Source organism: Rhinolophus ferrumequinum (genome assembly GCF_004115265.2).
Source record: "Rhinolophus ferrumequinum isolate MPI-CBG mRhiFer1 chromosome 15 unlocalized genomic scaffold, mRhiFer1_v1.p scaffold_54_arrow_ctg1_1, whole genome shotgun sequence".
Lineage (NCBI taxonomy): Eukaryota > Metazoa > Chordata > Mammalia > Chiroptera > Rhinolophidae > Rhinolophus > Rhinolophus ferrumequinum.
In genome coordinates this window covers 10,859,572-10,881,562 of record NW_022680357.1, presented here as the reverse complement: position 1 = coordinate 10,881,562, position 21,991 = coordinate 10,859,572, and the positions used below count along the sequence as shown (strand labels likewise).

Here is a 21,991-nt window from a genome sequence, read left to right as displayed (position 1 = left end):
TAGGCTGCTGCCCCGGCAGAACCTCAGCCCAGCCGAGGTAATCGTGCCCGGCCACCCTGAGCCCCTTAACTGGTTCCAGATGCCCTGCCCGAGGCAGAGGGGGTGGCGTAGGCCGGGTCCCGCTGGGGAGTGTTAACACATCCACATCTGTCCGCTGGCCTCCAGCAAGCCCCCGTGGGCCGCCCTCGGAAACCCCTGGCTCCAGCTTTCCCAAACATGCCCAGGTTTACATTCCTGGGCCAGCCCCTGCGGCCCCCAGCCAGACCCATGAGACCCTCGGGAGCCAGGGGAGGCCTGCCCGCCCAGCGCCTGGCGCCTGGCGCTGCCTCACCCCGCCTGGCATGGTCCCGGCAGTGGGATCAGATGACACAGGCCATTGAGCCCAGCCAGCACCATCTCCCAGGTGTCCCGTTTACCTTCCCACGGCCTGGGGTCTTTGTGTGGCATCCTGCCCTTACCTACGAATCCCATTCCCATCTGGCCTCTGGAACCCCCAGGGTATCCCTCAGTCCTGCATCTCCCCTGCGTGTGGCATCTGGGGGTCCTGGAGGAAGACAGGGGGGCCTGTAAGGCCCAGGCCAGGGTTCTCCCTCCCTGTGTTGCCATTGTCCCCTAGCAAGTCGGCAGCAAAATAGGCCATTGTGTTTCTGCCTCTCTTCCCCAAATCAGGAGCTCCTGGAGGTTGTCCCCTAGCCTGGGCCCAGCACACAGTAGGTGCTTGGTGAAAGATACTGAATGAATGAAGAAATGCATGCGTGTGTCATTACACTTGCCCACTGGTCACTTCATTAGCCCGCCAGCCCCTCAGTTTTGTCAAACGTCTGCCCTGCCCAGGCCGTGTCTGTTTTCAGAGTGCCTACTGTGTGTCAGGCCCTGCACCAGTATGCTCACACGTGACTTCACCACTCTCCAAGGCTCACTGCACCTGCACACTCATTCAGGGACCCTCTTAGTTTCCCCCAATCTTTAGTTTGAGTAATTTCCAACCTATAGAAAAGTTATTATAAGACTGAAAATTCACCAATTATTAATATCTTGCTACATCTTTCTATTAATCTTATATGTTATACACACTTGTATATTCACACACACACACACACACACACACACACACACTTTTTTCTGTATCATTGAGTCTTGATACAGAGATGTTTCTGGAGATATCTTACCTCTTTATCCTAAATACTTCAGAGAGTGTTTCCTATAACAAGGCTATTTTCTTATCTAATACAATATAAATACAAAATGCAGGAAATTTAACATATGAGGTAATACTCTTATGCAGTCTGTGATAAAATTTCCCAGTTGTCCCAATAACATTCTTTCAAGCTGTTTTGTTTGTTTTAAATCCAGAGTGCAACCAGGGCACTTAGTCACCATCTCTTTAGTTTCATAATCTAGACCAATGGTCTGAAAACTTAGCTTTGTAAAGGGCCAGACAATAAATATTTTAGCCTTTATGCCCAATATGGTCTCTGTCGTAACGACTCAACTCTGCCCTTGTAACAAAAAAGCACCAAAGACACTATGTAGACAGACGGGCATGGCTCTGTTCCAGTAAAACTTTATTAAAACTATTTTATCATGAACACCCACATACCCACCACCTAGATTTTCTCATTCGTATTTTCCTCCACTTGCTTTATCACATAGCATCCCATTCATCTTAATTTATGACCCATTTGAAAGTAAGTTACAGATATTGATATGCTTCCTCTAAAATGTCATTGTCATAACCACCTTAAAGAAAAGTTCCAGCATAGACAATTTTAAAGTGTCCGGGCAGTTGTTTTGCAAAGCATCTGTCTGATTGTTTGCTCAAAAAGAGATTCAGGTTGAACACTTTTGACAGGGGTATCACTAAGGTAATGATGCTTCTGGAGCTCTTAAAAATACCACTTCTCAACCCTGTTCCCAGAGGTTCTGTTTTTACAGCTCTTGGGTGGGGGCCCAGAATCTGTATTTCTAGCAAGTGCCCTGTGATTCTGCTATTCAGTCAGCCGGGGGTTAGCACATTATTTCATACAGTTTCCACATCATCACATTAATAGTACCAGGCTCAGGTGGTTGAGAAACTAGCCAGAGGTCATTCACCCCTAAGTGGTAGGGTCAGAACCGGAGCCCTGGTCCTTTTTGAGGCGTTCCCGGGCCTTGTCCTCGGTGCTAGGCTGCCCCCTGCTGTCTACATGGTAGAACAATGAGCATTCCTGCTCGCTGGCCCCGGGGCGGTAGTTGTCTCCAAGTCAGGGTTATAGCATGAAGGACATGGGGAGATTGTTGCCATGGCCACACCTAGTGGCCTACACTGAGGCTGGGGGCCCTCATTTCAGCAGAGTTCATGCAGTCCAGGAAGCTGTGGGTCCCTCAGGCCTGGGGCTTGGGGGGGCAGAGCCTACAGGCTGGAACAGCATCTTCCTGAATGTTCCATCAGAGACCGGATGAGAGCTCTCACTTGCTTTTCTTCTGATCCAGCTGCAGTGCTCCAAGGGCGAGACTGAGAGCACGTCTGTCCTGGTGGTGCAGGAACGTCATCTCTACATCAGCACCAGATTGGCGAAGGCCAGATGCACCCACCTCCCCAAGCTGGCACAGACTTTCCCCAGGTGCATGGAGGTAGCCGGGGCAGGGAGGGAGGCTCCTGGGGCAGCCCTTTGAGAAAAGAGGAGTTGTCCTGCATCCCAGGCAGGGCTGTGAAGGGGGAAAAACTGGACAGAGTGGATTCTCAGTTGGTCTTGGTGTCCTCCCTCCCTGCCTGCCTTCTGTGCTACTTATTGATCATCCACTAGGTGCCAGGCCGGGCCCTTCCAGAAGCGGGGGCTATCGCCTAGAACAGGATTGACGAGTCTTTCCTCTTATCAAGTGTACAGTCTAGTGGGGGAAATCACTAGAAAAAAACTCAAATAAGAAAATATACCAGATGGTGATACGTACTATAGAGAAAACAAAACAGGGGAGATGAGTGGGAGTGACCAGGGAGTTTTTTAGATTCGGTGGCCAGGAAAGGTCCCACAAAGGAGGTGACATTTGAGCTAGCCCAGGATGATAAACAAGTGTCAGTTATTTGAAAATCTGGTGGAAGGGCAGTCCGAGCAGAGAGGGTAACGCAGGCAAAGGACCTGGGGCAGAATGAATGTGGCATTTTCAGGAATGGCCTCTGGTCTGGAGATAATAAGTGAGGAGGGAAACAGTAGGAGGTCGTGGGGGTCAGGAGGCGCAGGGCATGTTGGGTCAGAGGGAGGAGTTTGGATTTTATTCTCCCTGAAATTAGAAGCCTTTGAGGACAGGTTCCAAATGCTTTCAGATCCCTCTGGCAGCTGTGTTGGCAGGGACCTACAGGGGGCAGCAGAGACACGAGTGAAGAAGCCACCATAGCAGTAAGCAGGGTGGGAAATAACGGTGCCTTGGACCAAGGCGGGGTCAGTAGCGATGGGCTTTAGGGATATTTAAGAGTAAACTCCCCTCCTCCTCCCATCAGTCCCCCTGCAGTGCCCTGGAGCACCTCCAACTGTGGCAGCCACCAGTAGGGTGAGTGTCCTTCTCCGAGCCTTGGCACAGGCTGTTCCTTCTGCCTAGACTGCCCTTCCCTGTTTTGTCCAACTTGAATATCTTTCGTGGCTATCCATGTCACTTTGTCCCACCATTTCCTGTCTCTCTGACTGGCTCACCCCAGCCTCAGAGCCCCTGAAGGGCCAGGACCCGTCTTGGTTGTCCTTGTACCCCAATGCTCAGCACTGGGTCAGTCACATAATACCTGCTCACTAAATGTGTGAGAAATCCTTCTAATATATGGTGATGGAAAGAGAACTGATGGCGTGGTGAACACACAATGTGATTTATAGATGATGTAATACAGAATTGTGCACCTGAAATCTATGTAACTTTACTAACAATTGTCACCCCAATAAACTTTAATTAAAAAAAAAAAAGAAATCCTACCACCAACTGCTGAAGCTCCCACAACTCCCACATGGTCTAGCCCTGGGCTGAGCATACCCCTCCCATTATTCTTGCCACATTTGATAAATGATGACACTGAGGCTCAGAGAGGTTAGGAAACTGACCCAAGGCCACACAGCTTAGAAGGGCAGCCGAGAGGCCACCGTCCTCTTTACAGGGGCATGCAGTCTTCTGTTTGTCACTGCCCTTCTGTCCCCGCACTCCCCTCCGTTACATCATCTGCCCATTCCTAGAAGCATCTGTATACGTAACAGCTCAGGAAACGGGGAGTACTCCACACGCTCCGTGTGCTTCCTCTTGTGAAAGCTGCTCTCCTTTCCTACCCCCAGCAGGAGCACCGGCCAGCATTCCCAGGGACCCAGCTCTGCCTTTCTCTTCCAACTCAGCACCATTCCAAGGGATCGGTCCTCGAGACCTTGTATGAGCCTGCACAGGACAGTGCTGTGGGATGGCCAGGAGGTGGCCCTCAGTGGGAGACTCTCGCAGCCCTTCTCCACGCCCGCCAGGAAGCTGGGCCTGCAGGGTGAGTGTCCGAGATGCTACCGGTGACCCATTCTCTCTCTCATTCACTCAGTGAACCATCACTGAGCACCTGATTGTCCCACATGTGAATGAGAAAATGTCAAGTGTGACAGTTTCCAAGAGTGAAAAGGGCTGTGAAAGCAAACTGAGTATGATTTTGGGGTGTGGAGCTCCTGTCGGGGGGGTGGTCTGGGAAGGTCTCTCTGAGGAGGTGATGTCCAAGCTGAGCCCTGAGTGACAAGAAGGCGCTGGCTGTGGTAAAGAGACGAGAGGCATCGCATGGGGAGGAAGAACAGGTGCAAAGGCCCTGTGTTGGGAATAAGCGTGGTGGACGGGGCAACAGCAGCAAGGCCGGTGTGGCTGGAGGGGACCGAAGGAAGGAGCAGGGGAGAGGAGAGGAGGTGGGAGAGCTTGGGGGATCTGGGTCGCAGGGTGTCACCCCCAATGAGGAGTGGAGTGTGATCAGGAAGGGGGGCCAGGGCTTGGAAGGCATTCTGGAGCTGAGGGGGTCCTGGAGCTGAGGGGGTGCTGGAGCTGAGGGGGTCCTGGAGCTGAGGGGGTGCTGGAGCTGAGGGGGTCCTGGAGCTGAGGGGGTCCTGGAGCTGAGGCTGACCACATGAAGGTTGGCAGGGGAGGTGAGTGCCGTCCCATGGGGCTTCCCACAGTAGCCCCACAATGGTACCTGTGACCCTTGGGTTCTCCAGGAGCCAGGCCCCCTGGAAGGGAGGCAGCGGCACAGACTGTTGGTTTCCGTTTGAGGAGACCACTCAGCAGTCAGGGGCCTCCCAAGCAGGAGACACGGTGCAGACCCAGCCCCGGGGCGTGGCTTGCTGGGTGGTCTAGTGAACCCCCCAGGGTCCCAGGTGCCATACATGTGCCCTGCATGGCAAAGGAAATGAGTAGACCCTCAGCTCGCCAAGGCACTGTGCACGTATGTGCATGTGTGCGTGTGTGCACACTTGGGGGGGCCCAAGGGTGGGCTGAGCAGCCTGAGGACCCTGTTGTGTGGTTGCGGAGCATGGACTAGGCAGGTCCGAGAGTGCAGGGGGGGCTACGGCTCTGCATGTGGGGCGCACGGATATGGTCAGCGTTCTGTGGACTGATGACTGGATGAAGCCTCAAGAAGTGGCCAGTGCCTGAGTCTCTGGGCACAGCTCCCATCAGCTGGGAGAGGGACAGGTGGCACCCCTTCCAGTGAGTTCAGAGGTCACCAGGGTGGCCATTGTCTGCAATGGGGTCTCAGGGGGACTCCTGCTCCGGGGGACCAATGGAGGGCTTCAGCAGATCAGGTCGTGTGGCAGGAGGTCAGGTCAGCTGGATGTGGCCTGCGGGATGAGGGAAGAAATTGTAGGGCCAGACTTTCTGGCTGCTGAGGCCTCACCTGTGGGCACCTCACCTGTGTCACGCCCCAGGAGGGAATGAGAACACAGGGCAGCTGACTGTGGCCCAGCTGGGTGTGGGGCATCCAAGGAGGCCTGGGTAAACCGTGAGCGTGAAAGGCCTGAGAGCGAGACAGGCTGCTGGGCAGGAGACTGCATCAATCGCTGTCATGGATCCCAGATGTCCCAAAGCTCAGCACTTGCAACAATAAGCCCGGATCCTTGCTGGTGAGCCTGTGCGGCGGCTGTGCAGTCGGGCCTTACTCAGGCGTCAGGTCAGCCCAGGTTGGGGAGGTGGCTCTCTGATCTTGGCTTGTTTGGGGCTGGCTGGCTGTCAGCTGATCTGGGGCAGCCTCAGCTGAGACACCCAGGCTCTCAACGCAGTGTCAACGCCTGGCAGGCCAGCCTGGGTTTGTTCTCATGGTGGCTGGGCAGGAGTCCCAGGAAGCGAGTGGGACTGAGGCTTCTTAAGGCAGTGCCAGTGTCACCATATTACGTTACTAAATCACTCGGCCAGCCCAGGCTCAAGGGATGGGGAAACAGATTCCACCTCTTGGTGGAGGACGTCCAAAGTCTCATTGCAGGAGTGGGTATTTGGGGCTCCCAAAGGGACAGCTAAGGGAGTATGTTGAGTGTATGGTGACTGCGGGTGTAGCGTCTGAATTTTGTGTGGATTACCTGAGTGTGTGGCCCCTCACGGCAGCCCTTGTCAGCTGAGAGTCCCCTGAGCCCCCTCGGCCTAGAGCTGATGTCCTCAGCTCATGAGCCTGTCCCCTCCTGTTCTCCCCCTGCTCCCAGTGGAGCTCTCCCGCTTGCTGCCCCTCTGCCTGCCATGTCTGTCTTCTGAGCCACTGGGACGACCTGGTCATGGGCTGGGACAGCAAGGACCAGGTAGGCGTCGGGCTAGAAGGAGACCCTGGGAACTCTGCCCTGCAGCCTGCAGGGGACACTTGGGGCCCTGCTCTGCCCAAGGGGCCTTACCAGGGTCAAGTGGCCTGTGTGCTGCCCAAGGGATGGAGGGAAAGGCATTGAGTGGGCGTGGGGGTGGGGAACCTGGGATCTACCAGCTAAACACAGGAATACCAATGGCTGACACGTACTGAAGGCCTAGCATGTGCCAGACACTTCAGCCCCATAATGACATTGAAGCTTGGAGAGGGAAGGTGACCTGCCCAGAGTCACACAGCTAGTGGGAGGCAGGGCTGGGATGTGAAGCCATGAATGCCTCCAGTGCCTCTGTCCTCAGCCACCATGTGGTGGCCCCTGGTCACATCTCGGTCACATGCTTGTCCCTTTCTGCTCCTCTTCAAGCTTCAACTTTCCCCCTCTGCAAAATGGGCTGAAGCTCTGCAGGACCTTCCCCTGGGCTGGGGTTTTGTGCTCAGGGCCAGTGGCCCTCACACCCTTGACCTTGATGAAGATTGTCTGCGCCGGGTGGGGAGGAGGATGGTCTCTCTGGGCGCGGCCTCTGGCTCAGCCTGTCCCCCTCCCCGGGTGGTGGTCTCCTCACTGCGGCTGGGAAAGGAGGAGCTGGCTGTCTGCCTGGCCCTGGCCCCCAAAAGGGACAGCTAAGGGAGTATGTTGAGTGTATGGCTCAGCACATCAACTTCCCCTGTGGCAGCTGCCCTCCTGAGAGCAGAGGTGGCAGGCAGAGCCAGTGGGGGAGGGCGTACCCCAGGTGCCCTTGGCGGGGGCCCAGGGGGCTGGTGCACTGCATGGCTGAGCCCACGGGCAGGACTGTGTGCAGGGGAAGAAGAGCCTGTTTGATCACCAGCGACAGGATTTCTCTGGAGTCACAGATCCCTGAAGCCTGGGACCCTGGGGGTTCTTCCTTCATCAAAACCTTACCAAGCACCTACAATATGCCAGGCAGTGTTCAGGGCACAGATGGTCGCTGCGTCGATTGAGTTCACGTTTTAATGGTGGAAAGAGTTTCCAAGCGTGTCTATTTCATCATTTGTACAATTGTTTGGTCAGTAACCACAGGGTGAAGGAGCAGGGCAGTTGGACTCCCAGGCTAGCTAGGTGGCCTTGGGCAGCTCACGTCCCCTCTTTAAGCCTCTGTTTTCATCTGTGAAATGGAAGACAGGCCAATGTGTGCCCGGCAGAACAGGCCAAAGACCTTGTCCAAAATTCGAATGAATGAATGAATAGGAAATTAAGAGCTGCGATCGGCACCATGAAGAAAGGATACTTAGAGAACCACTGGAGCGGGGACCACTCCAGATGGGGTGGTCAGGGAGGGCCTCAAGGGGCAGGTAGCTTGTCAGCGAGGACTCATGGATGTGAAGGAGGAACAGCAGCATTCCAGGTGGAAGGAACAGGAAGTGAGGTGGGGACAGGCTGGGGTGCTGCAGGAAGAATGGCAGGCTAGTAAGCCTGGAAAAGAGTAAGTGACAGGGTGAGGACAGGTGACAGAGACGAGGTCAGATGAGTCGGCAGACAGTGCAGGACCCCTGTCTTAGCTTGGGCTGCTTTAACACCACAGCACAGGCTGGGGGGTTAAACGACAGAAGTGTTTCTCACAGTTCTGGGGGCTGGAAGCCTGAGTTCGGGGTGCCAGCCTGGCTGAGTTCTGGTGCGGGCTCTCTTCCTGGCCTTCTCGCTGTGTCCTCACAGACCAGGGACAGAAAGCTCTCTGGGGTCTCTTCTTATCGAAGCAATAACCCACCCGAGAGCCCCCTTTCATGACCTCACCTAACTCATAGCACCTCTCCGTGGCCCCACCTCCTAATGCCATCACACTGGGGATTAGGGCTCCGACATAAGAATGGGGGGGCAGGGGGGCACAATTCAGTCCATAGCAGCCCTGGAGGCCCCAGTGAGGAGCTCAGATTTCGTTCTGCCTTTGGAAATGACAAGGTGTTGAGAATGAGGCATTTTCCATCTAAATACTCGGAGCCTCCCAGTCTGGGTGGGGCTCTGAGTTCTGCAGACTTGGGCAGGATGGAAGGGCTCTTTCCACTCCCTACTTCATCCCCTACAGGGTGGGCAGGGGGCACCAGCTTCTCCACCCTTCTTACCCTCCCCACCCTCAGATAGGGGTGCATCAGTCCCTCCTCTGCCCTCACCTCAACACAGGTGCAGCTTGCCCGGAACAGAGGGCAACCCATGACCTTGCACGGAGCTCACCTGGGCTGCCAGGTCCTTGGTGCCCAGCACCACCTGGGATGGCTGCCTGGCCGTGTCCCAGGCCAGGTACGCACTGGCTGGACTGCTGAGCCCAGCACGGGGCTCTCCCTAACTCCGGGCCCTGTGTGGGGCTCACAGGTCACGTACTCCATCCCTTCCCCTTCAGCTCTGGGAAGCCTGGGGCCTCGGAGCCCTCAGGGCCGGTGGGGCCCTAACACAGACCCCAGCCATGTTCAGCGAGTGGCTCCATCTGTCCTGGGACTGACGCTAGGTGCTGCAGAACCTGACACATGAGGTATGGCCTGGGGCAGAGCCTGGGGTAGGGACTGGGCCATGGAGAAATGGGGACAGCCAGCCCTAGAAGCTCCCTTGCTCCTTCTGGTGTCTCCCACCCTGAGTTCCTAGGACCCACCCTCATCAGTGCTCCCAACAGAAAGCCTGCCCAGGGTATAAATGCTGCTGTGGCTGACCAGGGCCCTCCTGGTGGGCTTTCTGGCACCTGCTCTCTTCTCGCTGGGGTCTCCGGACTGCAGCTGGCTGTGGACATTCTCTCCTTTTACTGGATGAATCTCCGCCCCATGGAGCCTTCTCGTTCCAGAGGCATCAGCCATCCCGGCCAGACAAGACCCACGCTGGGGCCCTGCTGGACACATGCTCACAGCCTCTGCACTGCTCAGCTTCCGGGGAGACGTGGCTCCACCATTCCCTGCACCTGGGGCTCTGCACCTGCACAGGAGTGTGCCCTGGGAAAGGGGCCCAGGGACCCAAAAGGGGTGAGGAGAGAGGAGGATACACACAGGGTGCAGGGGTGTGAGAGGGAGTGCTGGATGCCGACATCAGTGTTCTGCCATTTGCTGGCTGGGTGACCATGGGCCGGGCATGTCTCCTCTCTGAACATCCAGTGTTTCATCTGAGGAATGTGAGAAGCAACAGGTTCCAGCAGGTAGGGTAATTGTAAGGTTGAAGAGATGTGACACAGGAAGAACACTTAACACAAACAAAAGCCACTGGCATCACAGAGGTGAGGTATTGGGGCCCCTTTTCCCCCAACATTCCTCCTGGGTTTGTCAGCTGGTCGATTGTGCCTCCCTCCGTCCCATGCATCCACCCAGCCCGTGGGTCACAAACTTTCTGTAAAGGGCCAGGTAGTAAATATTTCAGGCTTTGCAAACCATACAGTCTGCCATTGTGCCATGAAAGTCGTCATAGCTGTGTAAATGAATGGGTGTGGCCATTGTCCAATGAAATGTATTTATAAAGAATAGGTGGTGAGCCGCATTTGGCCCAGGAACCATAGTTTACCAGCCCCAGATCTATTCATCCATTCATTCAGAAAACATTTTTGTGTTTTACTTATGCCAAGATAACGCAGACCCACAGGCCATGCCAAGGAGACCAGTTTCTCCTTTACGTACAATGGAAGGCAGAGCGCTGTGAGCAGGGCATAAGGTCTGGCTTGCATTTTTTTAAAAGGGCATTCTGGCTGCCACGTGGAGGAAGGGCTGTGGGCTGGGGCAGGAATAGAGGCTGGGAGACCACGTTGGCTATGGTGACAGTCCTGGTGGCCTGGACTAGGGCATGGTGGGGGGAAGAAGCTGTGTGCCTCTGCCTCCCTGGCCGCTGACACGCCACTCTCTTGTCCAGGTCCTTTTGGTCTGTGGGGAACACACTTGGTGTCAAGAGGGGCGCCTGCTGTATTCCCACTGCCAACTGGACCGCACTCCAGACCACTGCCTGCACCTGAATCTGACCCTTTGAAACCGCAGGCCTACTTCTGGGAGAGCTACTTCTCCTGGGAGCTGGAGGTGGGTGCCTGGGTCTGGGCTGCCTGCCCCATGGGAAGGTGACCTGATCTCCAGTTTTGTTCTGGTCAGTGGGTCCACCACCACCTGGGCAGCCCTGCCATCTAGTGGCCATTATTAGAATTGCAGGCCGGTACCCCAGCGAGGTGGCACCTTTTGGGCCTGGCTTTCCAGGGCTCTAGTGGTGGGATTTCTGGTACCTGCTCTCCTCTTGTGGGGCTCTCCTGGCTGCAGCCCTGCGACCAAGCAGCTCCTCCCCTGCCCTAGCATTGAGCCCTTCCTATAACCGAGAGGCAGCAGCTGGACTGCCTGGGTTTGAATTCCAGCCTAGCGTCTTCCTAGCCGGCAAGTTGCTCTGTGCTCTGTGCTCTCTGTGCTCTGCTTCCTCACCTGTAAAGTGGACAATAATGACGGCACCTACCCTACTTCCCATGGGATTAATATTGCAAGGATGCAATATGTTAGTTTGTGTAGACTGCTTAGAATAGTGCCTGATACAAAGCACCCGCTAAGTATTAGCGATTACTGGTTCAGCCTTCTCTTCCCCCTTCTGCTTCCCAGCACCAGGGAGGTAGAAAGAGGCAGAGCTGGGTTCGATGCCTGTTCTGCCCTCACTTGGCCAAGTGATCTTGGGAAGGGACCTTCCTAAGCCCTTTTTCCTCATCTGTTAGTGGGGAGCAGGTATATCTCACAGGGTTGTTGGTGGGGTTCTGGGCACTCTTCCTTCTGCCCGCACAGCACAGGCACGCAGAGGTGCTCCATCAATGTTGCTGGCTGTCCACCCACCTCTTGTCTCCCTGGCTGGGTGACCCTGACCTTGTGACTTTCCTTCTCCAAGCCTCAGTCTTCTCTTCTGTCAAATGGGAACATGCCACCTCCTTGGCAGAGTTGTTGGGATGAAAAAGAGATATATGTACAACATGCACTTAGTAGTTGCTCATGGGATGGGTGTTTCCTTCCAGCACCTGGAGCTCTTCTCAGCCCATTTCCCAGCCTAGCAGCTGTGGCCGGTTCAAAGGGCCTTTCTGAGGTTCTCCAGGTCTGACCCTCATTTTCCCATTTGCCAACCAGGCCCCCATCTGGCCCCCATCTAAGTCTAGTGCCCCACAGCCTGCCTCCCTGGAATCGGAGGCATGGGAGTGAGTCCTTCTCACTTGCCCACCCCTTCTCTGCTTGCTCTATTTTGGGGTTTGTGGGGTAGACAGAGGCCTTTCCCAGCCTTGTTGAGTCTTCAGGCCAAACCCAGTGGCCCCTGTGTGGAGAAGGACAGATTCTAGAGGTCAGGAACTCACCCAGGATGCACAGCGGCCAGCCAGCGGGGCCCTCGCCATTTGGTGACAGCAGCTAGGGCACAGCTGGGCCATCTGGGACAGGGACCACGAGTGTGTTCTACAGATGCCCCCCTGTAAAATCTCCTAAGGATTTCCAGGCTCCACCTACTTGGAAATCTTGGAGGAAGGGGACTTGGGAAGCTGCATGTTTTGTAAGCACCCTGCACTAGATTCCTAGGGCAGCTGTAACACATCACCCCAACTTGGTAGCTGAACACAATAGAAATTGCTTCTCTCAGAGCCTGGAGGCCAGAAGGCTGGGGGCCAGGCTCCCTCTGAGGCTCCAGCGGAGCAGCCTCCCTTGCTTCTTCCAGCGTCTGGTGGCTGCCGGCAGTCCTTGACACATTATTCCAATCCTGCCTCTGTCTTCACATGGCCTCACAAAGACACCAGTCACTGAATTTAGGCTCACCCGACTCCAGTATGACCTCATTTAATTACATCTGCAAAGACCCTATTTCCAAATAAGGTCACATTTAAAGGTACCAGGGGTTAGAACTTCAACCTTTTTTTTGAGGAACACAATTCAATCGATAACACACCTCCTGCGCGCACACGCATACACACACACACACACACACACATTCTGATTCCCGACAAATTTTGAGAACCAATGTTCTAGTTCATCAGCATATAGATTTTTGAAACTGAGGCCCAGAGAGGGTAATACACTTATTCATAATACACTTAGGCACAGCTTGTTAATTACAGTGTCTGGACTAGAATACCGGGCAGTTGGGTCCAGGCCAGAGGTAACTGCCCTCACCCTGGTTGCTTCTGTATGAGTCGGTTAGCTTCCATACAGGATCTCCTCCAGGGTCCTTCCTCTTAGGGCATCTGAGACCGTTCCTTTGTCCCACCCATTCGAAACTCATCTATCCTGAGGCCCCTCCCTCAATGCAAGGATTCAGATAAACTGCTCTGTGATCAGCTTTGGGTCAGGAACTACCCGCCATGTCTCGAGCTTGCTGAGACATTTGCAGAGGTTCTCATGCAGACATAGAAAACCTGGAGGTAGAAATACCAGGGCACTGGGGATGTCAGAAATGCCCCTCCCCCTGCCCCCGCTCCCCTGAGGTAAGTCAGAATCTCTGGGGTGAGACCTGGGCATCAGGATGGGGATGGTGTGGGGGAACAGACTGTGGCTCTCTTACTTTCCTCTAGCTGCTGTAGCAAATCACAAAGCAGTGGGTTAAAACACAGGTTTATTCTCGTACCGTTCTGGAGCTCAGAAGTCCGAAATGAGTTTCAGTGGGCGAAAGTTAAGGTGTCAGCAGGGCTGGTTCCTCCTGGAGTCTCAGGGGAGACGCCATTCCTTGGCTCGTGGCCTCTTCCTCCACCTCTAAAGCTGGCAGCAAGCATCTTCTCTTCGACTTCTGTCCTTTCATCTTTTCTCTCAAACTCTGGCCCTCCTGCCTTCCTCATAAAAGGTCCGTTGTGATCACACTGACCACCTAACCCAGCCCCAAATCCTTAACTTAGTCACAGCGTCCCTTGGAGCACATAAGATAAAGCAGTCGCAGGTCCCAGGACGTGGACGTTGCTGGCAGCCGTAATTCCGCCTGCCATGGCGGGAATGGGCAGTAAAGAGTTCCTTTCTTCCTCCTTCTCTTCCGGTCCCAGGAGTTTGGGAGTTGCGGGCTTGGGTGCAGACATGGCCAAGTCCAAGAACCACACCACGGGACCACCATTCCCGAAAATGGCACAGAAATGGCATCAAGAAACCCCGATCACAAAGATACGAATCTCTTAAGGGGGTGGATCCCAAGTTCCTGAGGAACATGCGCTTTGCCAAGAAGCATAACAAGAAGGGCCTGAAGAAGATGCAGGCCAACAACGCCAAGGCCTTGAGTGCACGGGCTGAGGCCATCAAGGCCCTCGGAAAGCCCAAGGAGGTCAAGCCCAAGATCCCAAAGGGCGGCAGCCGCAAGCTCAGACGACTCGCCTACATCGCCCACCCCAAGCTTGGGAAACAGGCTCGAGCCCGCACCGCCAAGGGTCTCAGGCTCTGCCGGCCAAAAGCCAAGGGCAAGGCTCAAACCAAGGCCCCAGCTGGTCCTGCAGCTGCAGCTCCGCCTCCAGCTCAGGCCCCGGCTCCCAAAGGTGCCCAGGCTGCCACAAAGGCTCCAGAGTAGAGGCCTCTGTCTGCCGATGGAGGACGGAGAGACTGGGGGACCCTGGGCTGCTGTCTGCGTGGGGCTGGTGTCCTCCTGTGTTACCTGGACCAATAAAGCTGAGGCAGGATCTGGCAAAAAAAAAAAAAAAAAAAAAGTTCCTTTCTGCAGGCGTTGAGCTTGAGAAGCCAGGAGGATACTCAGTAAAGATGTCCAGTCGGCAGCTGACCTGCTGAGGCCTGGGCGGAGAGCAGTGTGCGAATCGTCAGAGGAGCAGTGACTGGCCCTGAGGGAGCAGCTGAGCCAGCTTGAGCGACAGGCCTGGGGAGCCCGTACTCCTTTCCTCCCCGGTAGGAGGCCCAGCAGGGAGGGTCTCATCACAGAGCCTCCTGGCCGGGTAAACGCTGGAATCCCACTCTAACCAGGGCAACCCTGGATCGGCTCTGTGCCTCGGTTCTCCCTCCTGAGGAGTGAGGGATTGTGGGAGGCTCCTGGCCTGTGGGGGCTGCTTGTGCTGCCACGGCCCTGATGCTGTCAGAAATGGCAGGTTCGGGCTGGGAGACAGTGGGCTCCTGTGGCTGGGGCTGCCCCAGCAAAGGGTCCCCAGTGAATGCTGGTGCCATAAAGGGGTTCAGGAGGCTGAGAGGCCTTTGAAGCACTACCTGCCCTAAGCAGCAGGTGTGCTGGGCCCTGGGGGAAGGTCAAGGTTGCTGCCCCCATCACGACAGAGGGTGTGATGCATCCTCGTCCCCTAAACCCAGTGAGGGCTGGGGCCTCACTCCTTCAGACCCCACGAGGGCAACCTGATCCCCTACTCCATCCAGAGTCCCTCCTTGACTACAATTCCCAAGACCTCCCGCTCCACGTTGTTTTGGGCTGGCCTCCTGTTTCTGCTGCTGCTGCTCTTGCTGTCCCGTCCGTCCCACCTCATGGAGTCCCAGCGGTGGCCCCGCTTGACCCTGAGGGCCACATACACAGTCTGCCCCACGCTGACCCAAGGCCCCGGGGCGGGGAGGGCAGTGCGTGTGTTTAGGCCCCTGGCACAAGATCCGACATGCCAAGGCGCGTGTTTCTGGCCTCAGCCTCTCCTGCCAGCCTGCGTTCTCCTCCCCCTCAGTACGAGGTCCAGACGAGGAGCTGATGCTCGCTGGTGGGCAGCTTATGTGGGACCCTCTGTCACCGCCATTCTGCAGCCACGGGACGTGAGGCTCAGTCAGGCACAGCGCGTGCTCCTCCCAGAAACTGCTCAGTGGTGGTGACACTGCCCCTGCTGCCTGTAGGGAACAAGCCCCTGGATGTGGCCCAGGTGAGCAGCCACCGGGTGGAGAAGCTGCTGCGGCTCCGGGAGCTGTCCGGGACCAGCGAGCTCCAACTCCGCCTGCTGGAGGGCGGCTCTGGCGGTGAGTCCTGCGAGAACCTGCTGATGGGTGGCGAGTTCCCTCGTGAAATGCTATAATTTCTCAGGGGCCTCTGGGATAAGAGAGCAGAACTATGTCTTGTGAGGAAATGAGCTCTGTCCGTGGAGGTGATCATGGACAGCCCTCTGGTGCCTCCTCTGGGGTATCACCCAGTGAATTAGAGTCCCTGAAAATACAGTCATAGACATGTCTGAGGTCCCATGTTTAGCCACGAGGGAGAAGAAATGCTCTTTGGATCCCTTTCAGATCAGAGCCCTTCACACGTCTCTTAGAACATTGATCCTAGTCACCTTCATACTTGGACGGTGAGGAAGTGAGAGAACAATTCTGAGAATTGAAACCATCTAAAAAAGACCTAGCTGTGAGAAAAAAACAAACAAACAAAAAACCTGGCTGTGACTTCCAGCCGTGTGACTGTAGGCAAGTTCCTGTGCATCTCCCAGACTCAGTTTTCAATCTGTAAAATGGGGGAATAACAGTATTTACCATCTCCCATGATGCATCTGTTGTATGTATCCCCCAAATTCATGTTGAAGTCCTAACCTCCAGGACCTCAGGTTGTGACTGTATTTGGAGACAGGGCCTTTAAAGAGTCATTAGGTTCCACAAGCTCACGTGGGTGGGCCCTAATCCAATCTGACTCGCGTGCTTAGCAGAAGAGGACACAGTAGACACTGGATGCACACACAGAGGAAAGATCCCGGGAAGCCGCCGTGAGAAATGGCCGTCTGCAAGCCAAGGCGGGAGGCCCCCGGAGAAACCGCCCCTCTGGCACCTTGATCTTGGCCTCCAGGCTTCAGAACTGTGGAAAAATAAATATCTGTTCTTTAAGCCACACAAGATATATTTTGTTATGACAGCCCCAGGAGAAGAATTCGCCATCTCCAATGGTTGTTACGGGACTTCCGTGGGTCAACGTACATAAAGCACCTGGCATGGTGCAGGCACTTAGTGGGCCCCAGCACGTGCTGCTTTGCCTCCGCCCTACAATCCGTAGTGGTCTTGGTGCTTCCTAAGCTTCCGGGGACTCCCTGAGAGCTTCTTGTTTCCGTCTTTGTACCCAGGCACAGTCGGGCTCAGTACATGTTTGCTGACCTGAGCTGCAGAAGCGGCGTGCACGGTGGTTCCTTCCTGAAGCACAGGCGCTCCGGCCCTGTCCCTCTATCAGCCCTCCCGAGTCCCACCCCGGTGCCATTCGGATTTTCTCCCCGCATCGTGGAACCTCGCTTAGGAGGTCTGAAGAGCCTGGGACAGCCCGTCTCTCCTCCACAGCCACCCTCTACTGAGCAGTAAACATGCCGTCGACACTGGGTCTCTCACAGATTGTCCCATGAAAGGCTCACAGCAACCCCACAATGTAGTAATAATATTATCATTTCCACCCGTCGATGAGGAAACTGAGGTCCCAAAAGGCAAACTGTCCCAAGGTATCCACCCAGCTAGGAAGTGATGAGTCAAACCTGCGCTGATCTGATCTCAAACTCAGTGTACTTTTAACCACTACTTGAACGTACTTGAAATTTAGATGCCACGGTTCATGAAAACAACAGCAACAACAGTAAGTACCGTCTATTGATTACTCGTAATGTGCTAGGCATCGTGATAAATTGTTTACCGGCATTTTCTCATTTAGTCCTGTCAACAACCCATAGGTAGGTACTATCATTCCCTCCTTCTACAGATGAGGAAACAGGCACAGCGGGTTTTGTGACTTGCCCAAAGTTGATAATGAATCGGGGGTGGAACAGAATGTGGCCCTGAGATCCTCTCTTCTTAATCTCTGAGCAGCCACCAGAACCCTCTGTACTAGGGTTCCTCGTTTGTTTTAGCACCAGAACCCTTTCTAGGAGAGGCCCAGAGAGGTGGACAGCATTATCTGGGGATCGCACAGCTGGCAAGTGGCTGAGGGATGGCTTTTAGCTCCCAGGACTGCGAATCTTTCTGCTGTCCCTATGTGTGCTTCTGTCACTCTGTTTCTGTTTTTTTTTTTTTTTTAACCTTATATCTGCTTCCAGGTGGCCTTGAGGACTTCTCCACTGTCATGCGGGGTGTCATGTGGGGTCTCTGGTCCCACTCCCCACATAAGAACGCAGGACATGGCGAGGCCAAAAAGGAACACCCACGGAGCCATAGGTAGGGGAGTCACACCACTATACTCTCACTGGCGGCTGGGTTGGAGACACAGGAACCAGGAGCAACACAATTCTCAACCCTCACTGTGCCGCTTGCAGACTCAGCCACCATCTTCTTGCTAGATCCCCTTTTTTTGCTAGCCTAGCCACGGCAGTTATATTAGTGCCCAATGGCTCACTGGTTACAGCTGACGGCCAACTAGCCACAGCTTCTGGCCATTTGATCACAGTCAACGGCCATTTACTACCTGAGCCAGCACCTTTCTATGTGAGGCCGAGAGCCTGGAAACTGCTTTTTGGGGCTCTGTCCCCACATCCACCCTGAAAGGTGAAGCCCCCCAGTAAGTGACTGACAGTCAGGCATTCACAGGGGAAGTGGCCTGGAATGGCCCCAATGCTTATTTCCTCATTGTTTTGATTCTGAGCGCCTGCAAACTGAGGACTCAGCAGCACCGGGATTAGGCAATTTTCTTGCCTCCTGTAATGTACTTTCTCTGAATTGGTTCTTTCGAGACAATTATTTGAGGCCTTCAGCTGGTTCCCGCAGGCAAGCTGAGAAAGTCAATCGGTACATCTTCATATTCAGACGCATCTTAGGGCTCCTTTCATCCTGAACTTGGACGCAACCACAGGATGGGAAAGGCAGGGCAAAAGGAAAGTTGTTCCTTACACCAGAGCTAGGGTCCAACGATGCCAGTCTTCTCTGTAAAAAACATGCATCAAGCCCTTCTGTGCTTTTTCCTATTTTATCCTCCTAAGTCCTAGAGTTCACCTCTGAGATGGACACTATTATTTCCATTTCTTGATTGAGGAAATTGAGGATCATTGAGGTGAAATAAAATTTCCCAGGGAACGGAGCCAGTCTCCAGCTCTTTCCATCTTTCACTCATGTCTCCTTTCTTTGAACTTTCAGAATATAAATTGCGTCTTTCCTCGTTTGGCACTTACTAAGAGATAGCCTTCCCTTTTATTTAATTGCTCTGGAGAGGCAGCAGAGTTTAGAGGTTAAAAAGATAAGCTTTTGAATCAGACAGATGTGGTTTGAACCCTGGTTCCTTTTTTTGTTAAATACTTAGTTATTTTTATTTTATTTATCGACAATGCAAAAAACCTTTTTACTCTGACCTAAAATATTCATATGTACAGTATTTACTGATTTTTAAATTTTTTCAATAACAGTTGACACACAATGTTATATTAGTTTCAGGTGTACAATGTAGTGATTAGACAGTTATACTTGTGTACCTTACGGAGTGATCACCTCAATAAACCTAGCACCTAGCTGGAGACATGCATAGTGATTATAATATTATTGACTAAACTCCCTATGCTCCATCTCTTATTAGCTATGTAACCTATTAGCTTTTAGCCTCTCTGAGCCTGTTTCCTTTTCTGTAAAATGGGGGCGAAAAGAGTACTTAACTCCTGGAATCCTTTTGGGGGAGAATGGCGTATTTAAAGTAGTTAGAACAGTTCTCACACGTTGCAAATGCTGAGGATGCTTAGCTGACCTTGTTGTTTATGTCATTATTGTTCATTTTTGGGGGCATGGATATGAAACATGCTGAGAGGAAAGCCAGGCATCCGGGTTTCTTATAAAGTTGGCAAATTCTAGCTGTGTGGCTTTGAGTAAGACACTCAAATGCTCTGAGTTTCAGCTTTTATTTAAATTCTGTTCAGTGGGGATATTGAGTTTGGTTCTGCTTGCTTGACAGACTTGTGGGGGCTCAGATGGCACTAAGGACCTTGCACAGCACCCAGCAGCTTGGAGATGTTTAATTCAAGTACGTATGTTGAATGAATGATGAATAAGGTAATGTTACATAAATTAAAAAAAAATTTAAAAATCCCAAAGAGCTTTATATGTATAAAGGACTACTAGGTCAATAGTTATCACACGGAAAGAAGGAAGCTTAGAGGAAATCACAAGGATAAAAGAAAATGAAGGAAGGGGGTGAGAAAAGAGAGTCCTATGTCCTTGTGGACCACGATGCTGGTGGTGAAGAGTAGGGGTCTGGAATTAGACAGCTGGTGTGAATCCCCACTTAGCCATTTTCCAACTGTGTCCTTGGTACATTACATAACCTTTCTGGGTCTTGGTGTCCTCACCTCTAAAAGTGCACCGATATTAGCTCTATCACAGGGCTGCTGAGTAAGACAAGCGTTTAGCACAGAGCCTGGTACCCAGGAGCTACTTAGTAACGCTGCTGTTATTATCACTCTCATGGTTACCGAGCACTGCGCTGGCGGGGGGGTGGGGGGTGTGCTTAGGAAACTAACCCTTAGAAGGACCAACTTTTCAGTCATATTTTGTCTCATCCTTACAACAACCCAAGAGGGCGATGCCATGATTATGCTCTGTGTGTTTACCCTGAGCACCTTCGGCTCAGAGAAACGAAGTAACTAACTCCAAGATGCACACGTGGCAAGTGGGGAGCCTCAGACTGACCCCAGGTCTGTCTGATGGCGAAGACCTTGATCCCTGCTCCTCAGGGCAAGGACAGGAGCTTTCACAAGTGGTTGAGGAAGGAGGGGAGGCGAAGAGGGAGACAAGACCTGCCGAGCAGCCCGAGCAGAGGCAGCTGCCGGCGCTAGACTTGTGTCAGGGCAAAGGGCTTCCGTTGCTCCGAGAAACTGCCAGACCTGTGATATGTCAACTGCTTTCCTTTTTCTTCAAGTCTATCAAGGCTTGTACACGTTCTTGACCTTGGGAGGGCTCCTAGAACTCTGAGGAGCACAGCATGAGGCTGACATCTATTCACCCAAGACACGGTCTGGAGATACGTGGTGTCCTCTTTCAATTGGGAACTGGTTCTAGAACCTGTGACCGGGTAATAGGTATGAAAAAGAAGAGAGGCATCCTGCTTTTCTGAGAGTTATAGAAATCTCGAGTCGCTTGGGATTCTCATAGGAGATGCTGGAGGAAAAGGCAAGTATCCTTGAGACTTATAGTTGGAAGGCAGAAGTATGGAACTAGCTGTGTCTGTTGGGGGCCTTAGACAGCTCCGTTGGAGAGTATTTAATATTGTCAAATGTTTTAAGACTAAGACAAGGATTTGAACTGTTCCCTTGAGAATACAAGTATCAAACTCTTTTCTGCCTCCCTTGCTATTGACTTGATATTTTTAACTGGATGTAACTTTCTTGGTGATAGGATTTGGGACAGTTTGAGATAACACCTCAGTGTGGGCCAGACTTGCTCTACGAAACCTTTATAAAAGTTTCCACAGTGCTGTAGTGAAGAGCTTAGATTCTGGGGCTCTGAAGACCTGCTTCTCTGCTCTGGGCCTCAGTGACCTCATCTCTAAAATGGGTACAGTGATACATAAGTCCTGGGATAATTGTAGGTAAGAAGTGAAAAAGGCATGTGCAATGTTTAGATTAGCACCCGGCATATAGTAAAGTAAACATTAGACGTCAGCTATTGTTATTTTTGATACTTTTAAGGGCTCAGTTTAAGGAGTCAAGATATATGTGCTCTAATAAATCTCTGTCATTTGCGTGGCAATGGAAGGGCAAGTTAATCAATTGCTCTGAAACTCAGTCTCCGTGCTTATAAAATGACAACATTAACAAGAAGAATAAATATACGATTTGCAGGGCTCTTGTGAATGAAAGGCAAAGTTTATTAAGCGCTTAGAAAACTGCTTGAACCCTAGAAGCATTCAATACATAATATTATTTTCCTGATTCTCTTGGTCTTGCTGGAGAAGGGGAATTGTCTGCCTCCATGATTTTAGGAAGTACTGAATGCAGGTCAGTAACTCGGCAGAAAATATGAAAGTGACTCGTTCGTGTTCTCAGCATTGTCTGAAGAGCCCAAGAGACGCGGGCCATCCACTGTCCTGGTGGCAGCCATGAGGACATCTGTAAAACACAGAGCATGATCCATTTGCAGTGGGCACCTCGGTGGGCCCAGGGGAATTGGAAGCAGTGCACAGAAGGGTTGGAGAAAGCCCTGTCCATCTTTCCTGCTGTTTCCCAGACATCCCAAGCCCAAGAGTCAATTTTAATGGAAAGGAAAATGCTACCAGGGAATGGAGAGTCCTATTAAGAGCAAAGCATCAGTATAAATATAGGCTGGGTTCCTATGAGCTCCCTGTCAACTGCTTATGGATAAGGATGTACGTGATGGGGCAATGTGTACTTTATCTTTACGGGGCACGGCCCCAACAGGCTGGCTTCAGTGCAGTTATTTCTGAAA

The 21,991-nt window shown here is 53.0% G+C and overlaps 1 protein-coding gene and 1 pseudogene across 1 annotated transcript; both read left to right on the top strand.

Moving 5' to 3' along the window:
• Positions 1 to 2,476: 2,476 nt before the first annotated feature.
• Positions 2,477 to 9,285, top strand: LOC117019361 (uncharacterized). Its single transcript, XM_033100997.1, has 3 exons — positions 2,477 to 2,603; positions 8,940 to 9,056; positions 9,157 to 9,285. The coding sequence occupies exons 1-3, from the start codon at positions 2,565 to 2,567 to the stop codon at positions 9,253 to 9,255; spliced, it is 255 nt and encodes an 84-aa protein (XP_032956888.1). The 5' UTR covers positions 2,477 to 2,564; the 3' UTR covers positions 9,256 to 9,285.
• Positions 9,286 to 13,762: 4,477 nt separating this feature from the next.
• On the top strand, positions 13,763 to 14,320 carry LOC117019702 (60S ribosomal protein L29-like; annotated as a pseudogene).
• The last annotated feature ends 7,671 nt before the right edge of the window (positions 14,321 to 21,991 follow it).

What these genes read in the sequence shown, in the direction of transcription:
- LOC117019361 (XM_033100997.1), top strand. Translation starts at nt 2,565, where the DNA reads ATGCACCCACCTCCCCAAGCTGGCACAGACTTTCCCCAG. An exon ending in CTGGCACAGACTTTCCCCAG is followed by an intron (nt 2,604 to 8,939) that starts GTGCATGGAGGT and finishes ACCTCAACACAG; the next exon opens with GTGCAGCTTGCCCGGAACAG. An exon ending in CTGGCCGTGTCCCAGGCCAG is followed by an intron (nt 9,057 to 9,156) that starts GTACGCACTGGC and finishes CTTCCCCTTCAG; the next exon opens with CTCTGGGAAGCCTGGGGCCT.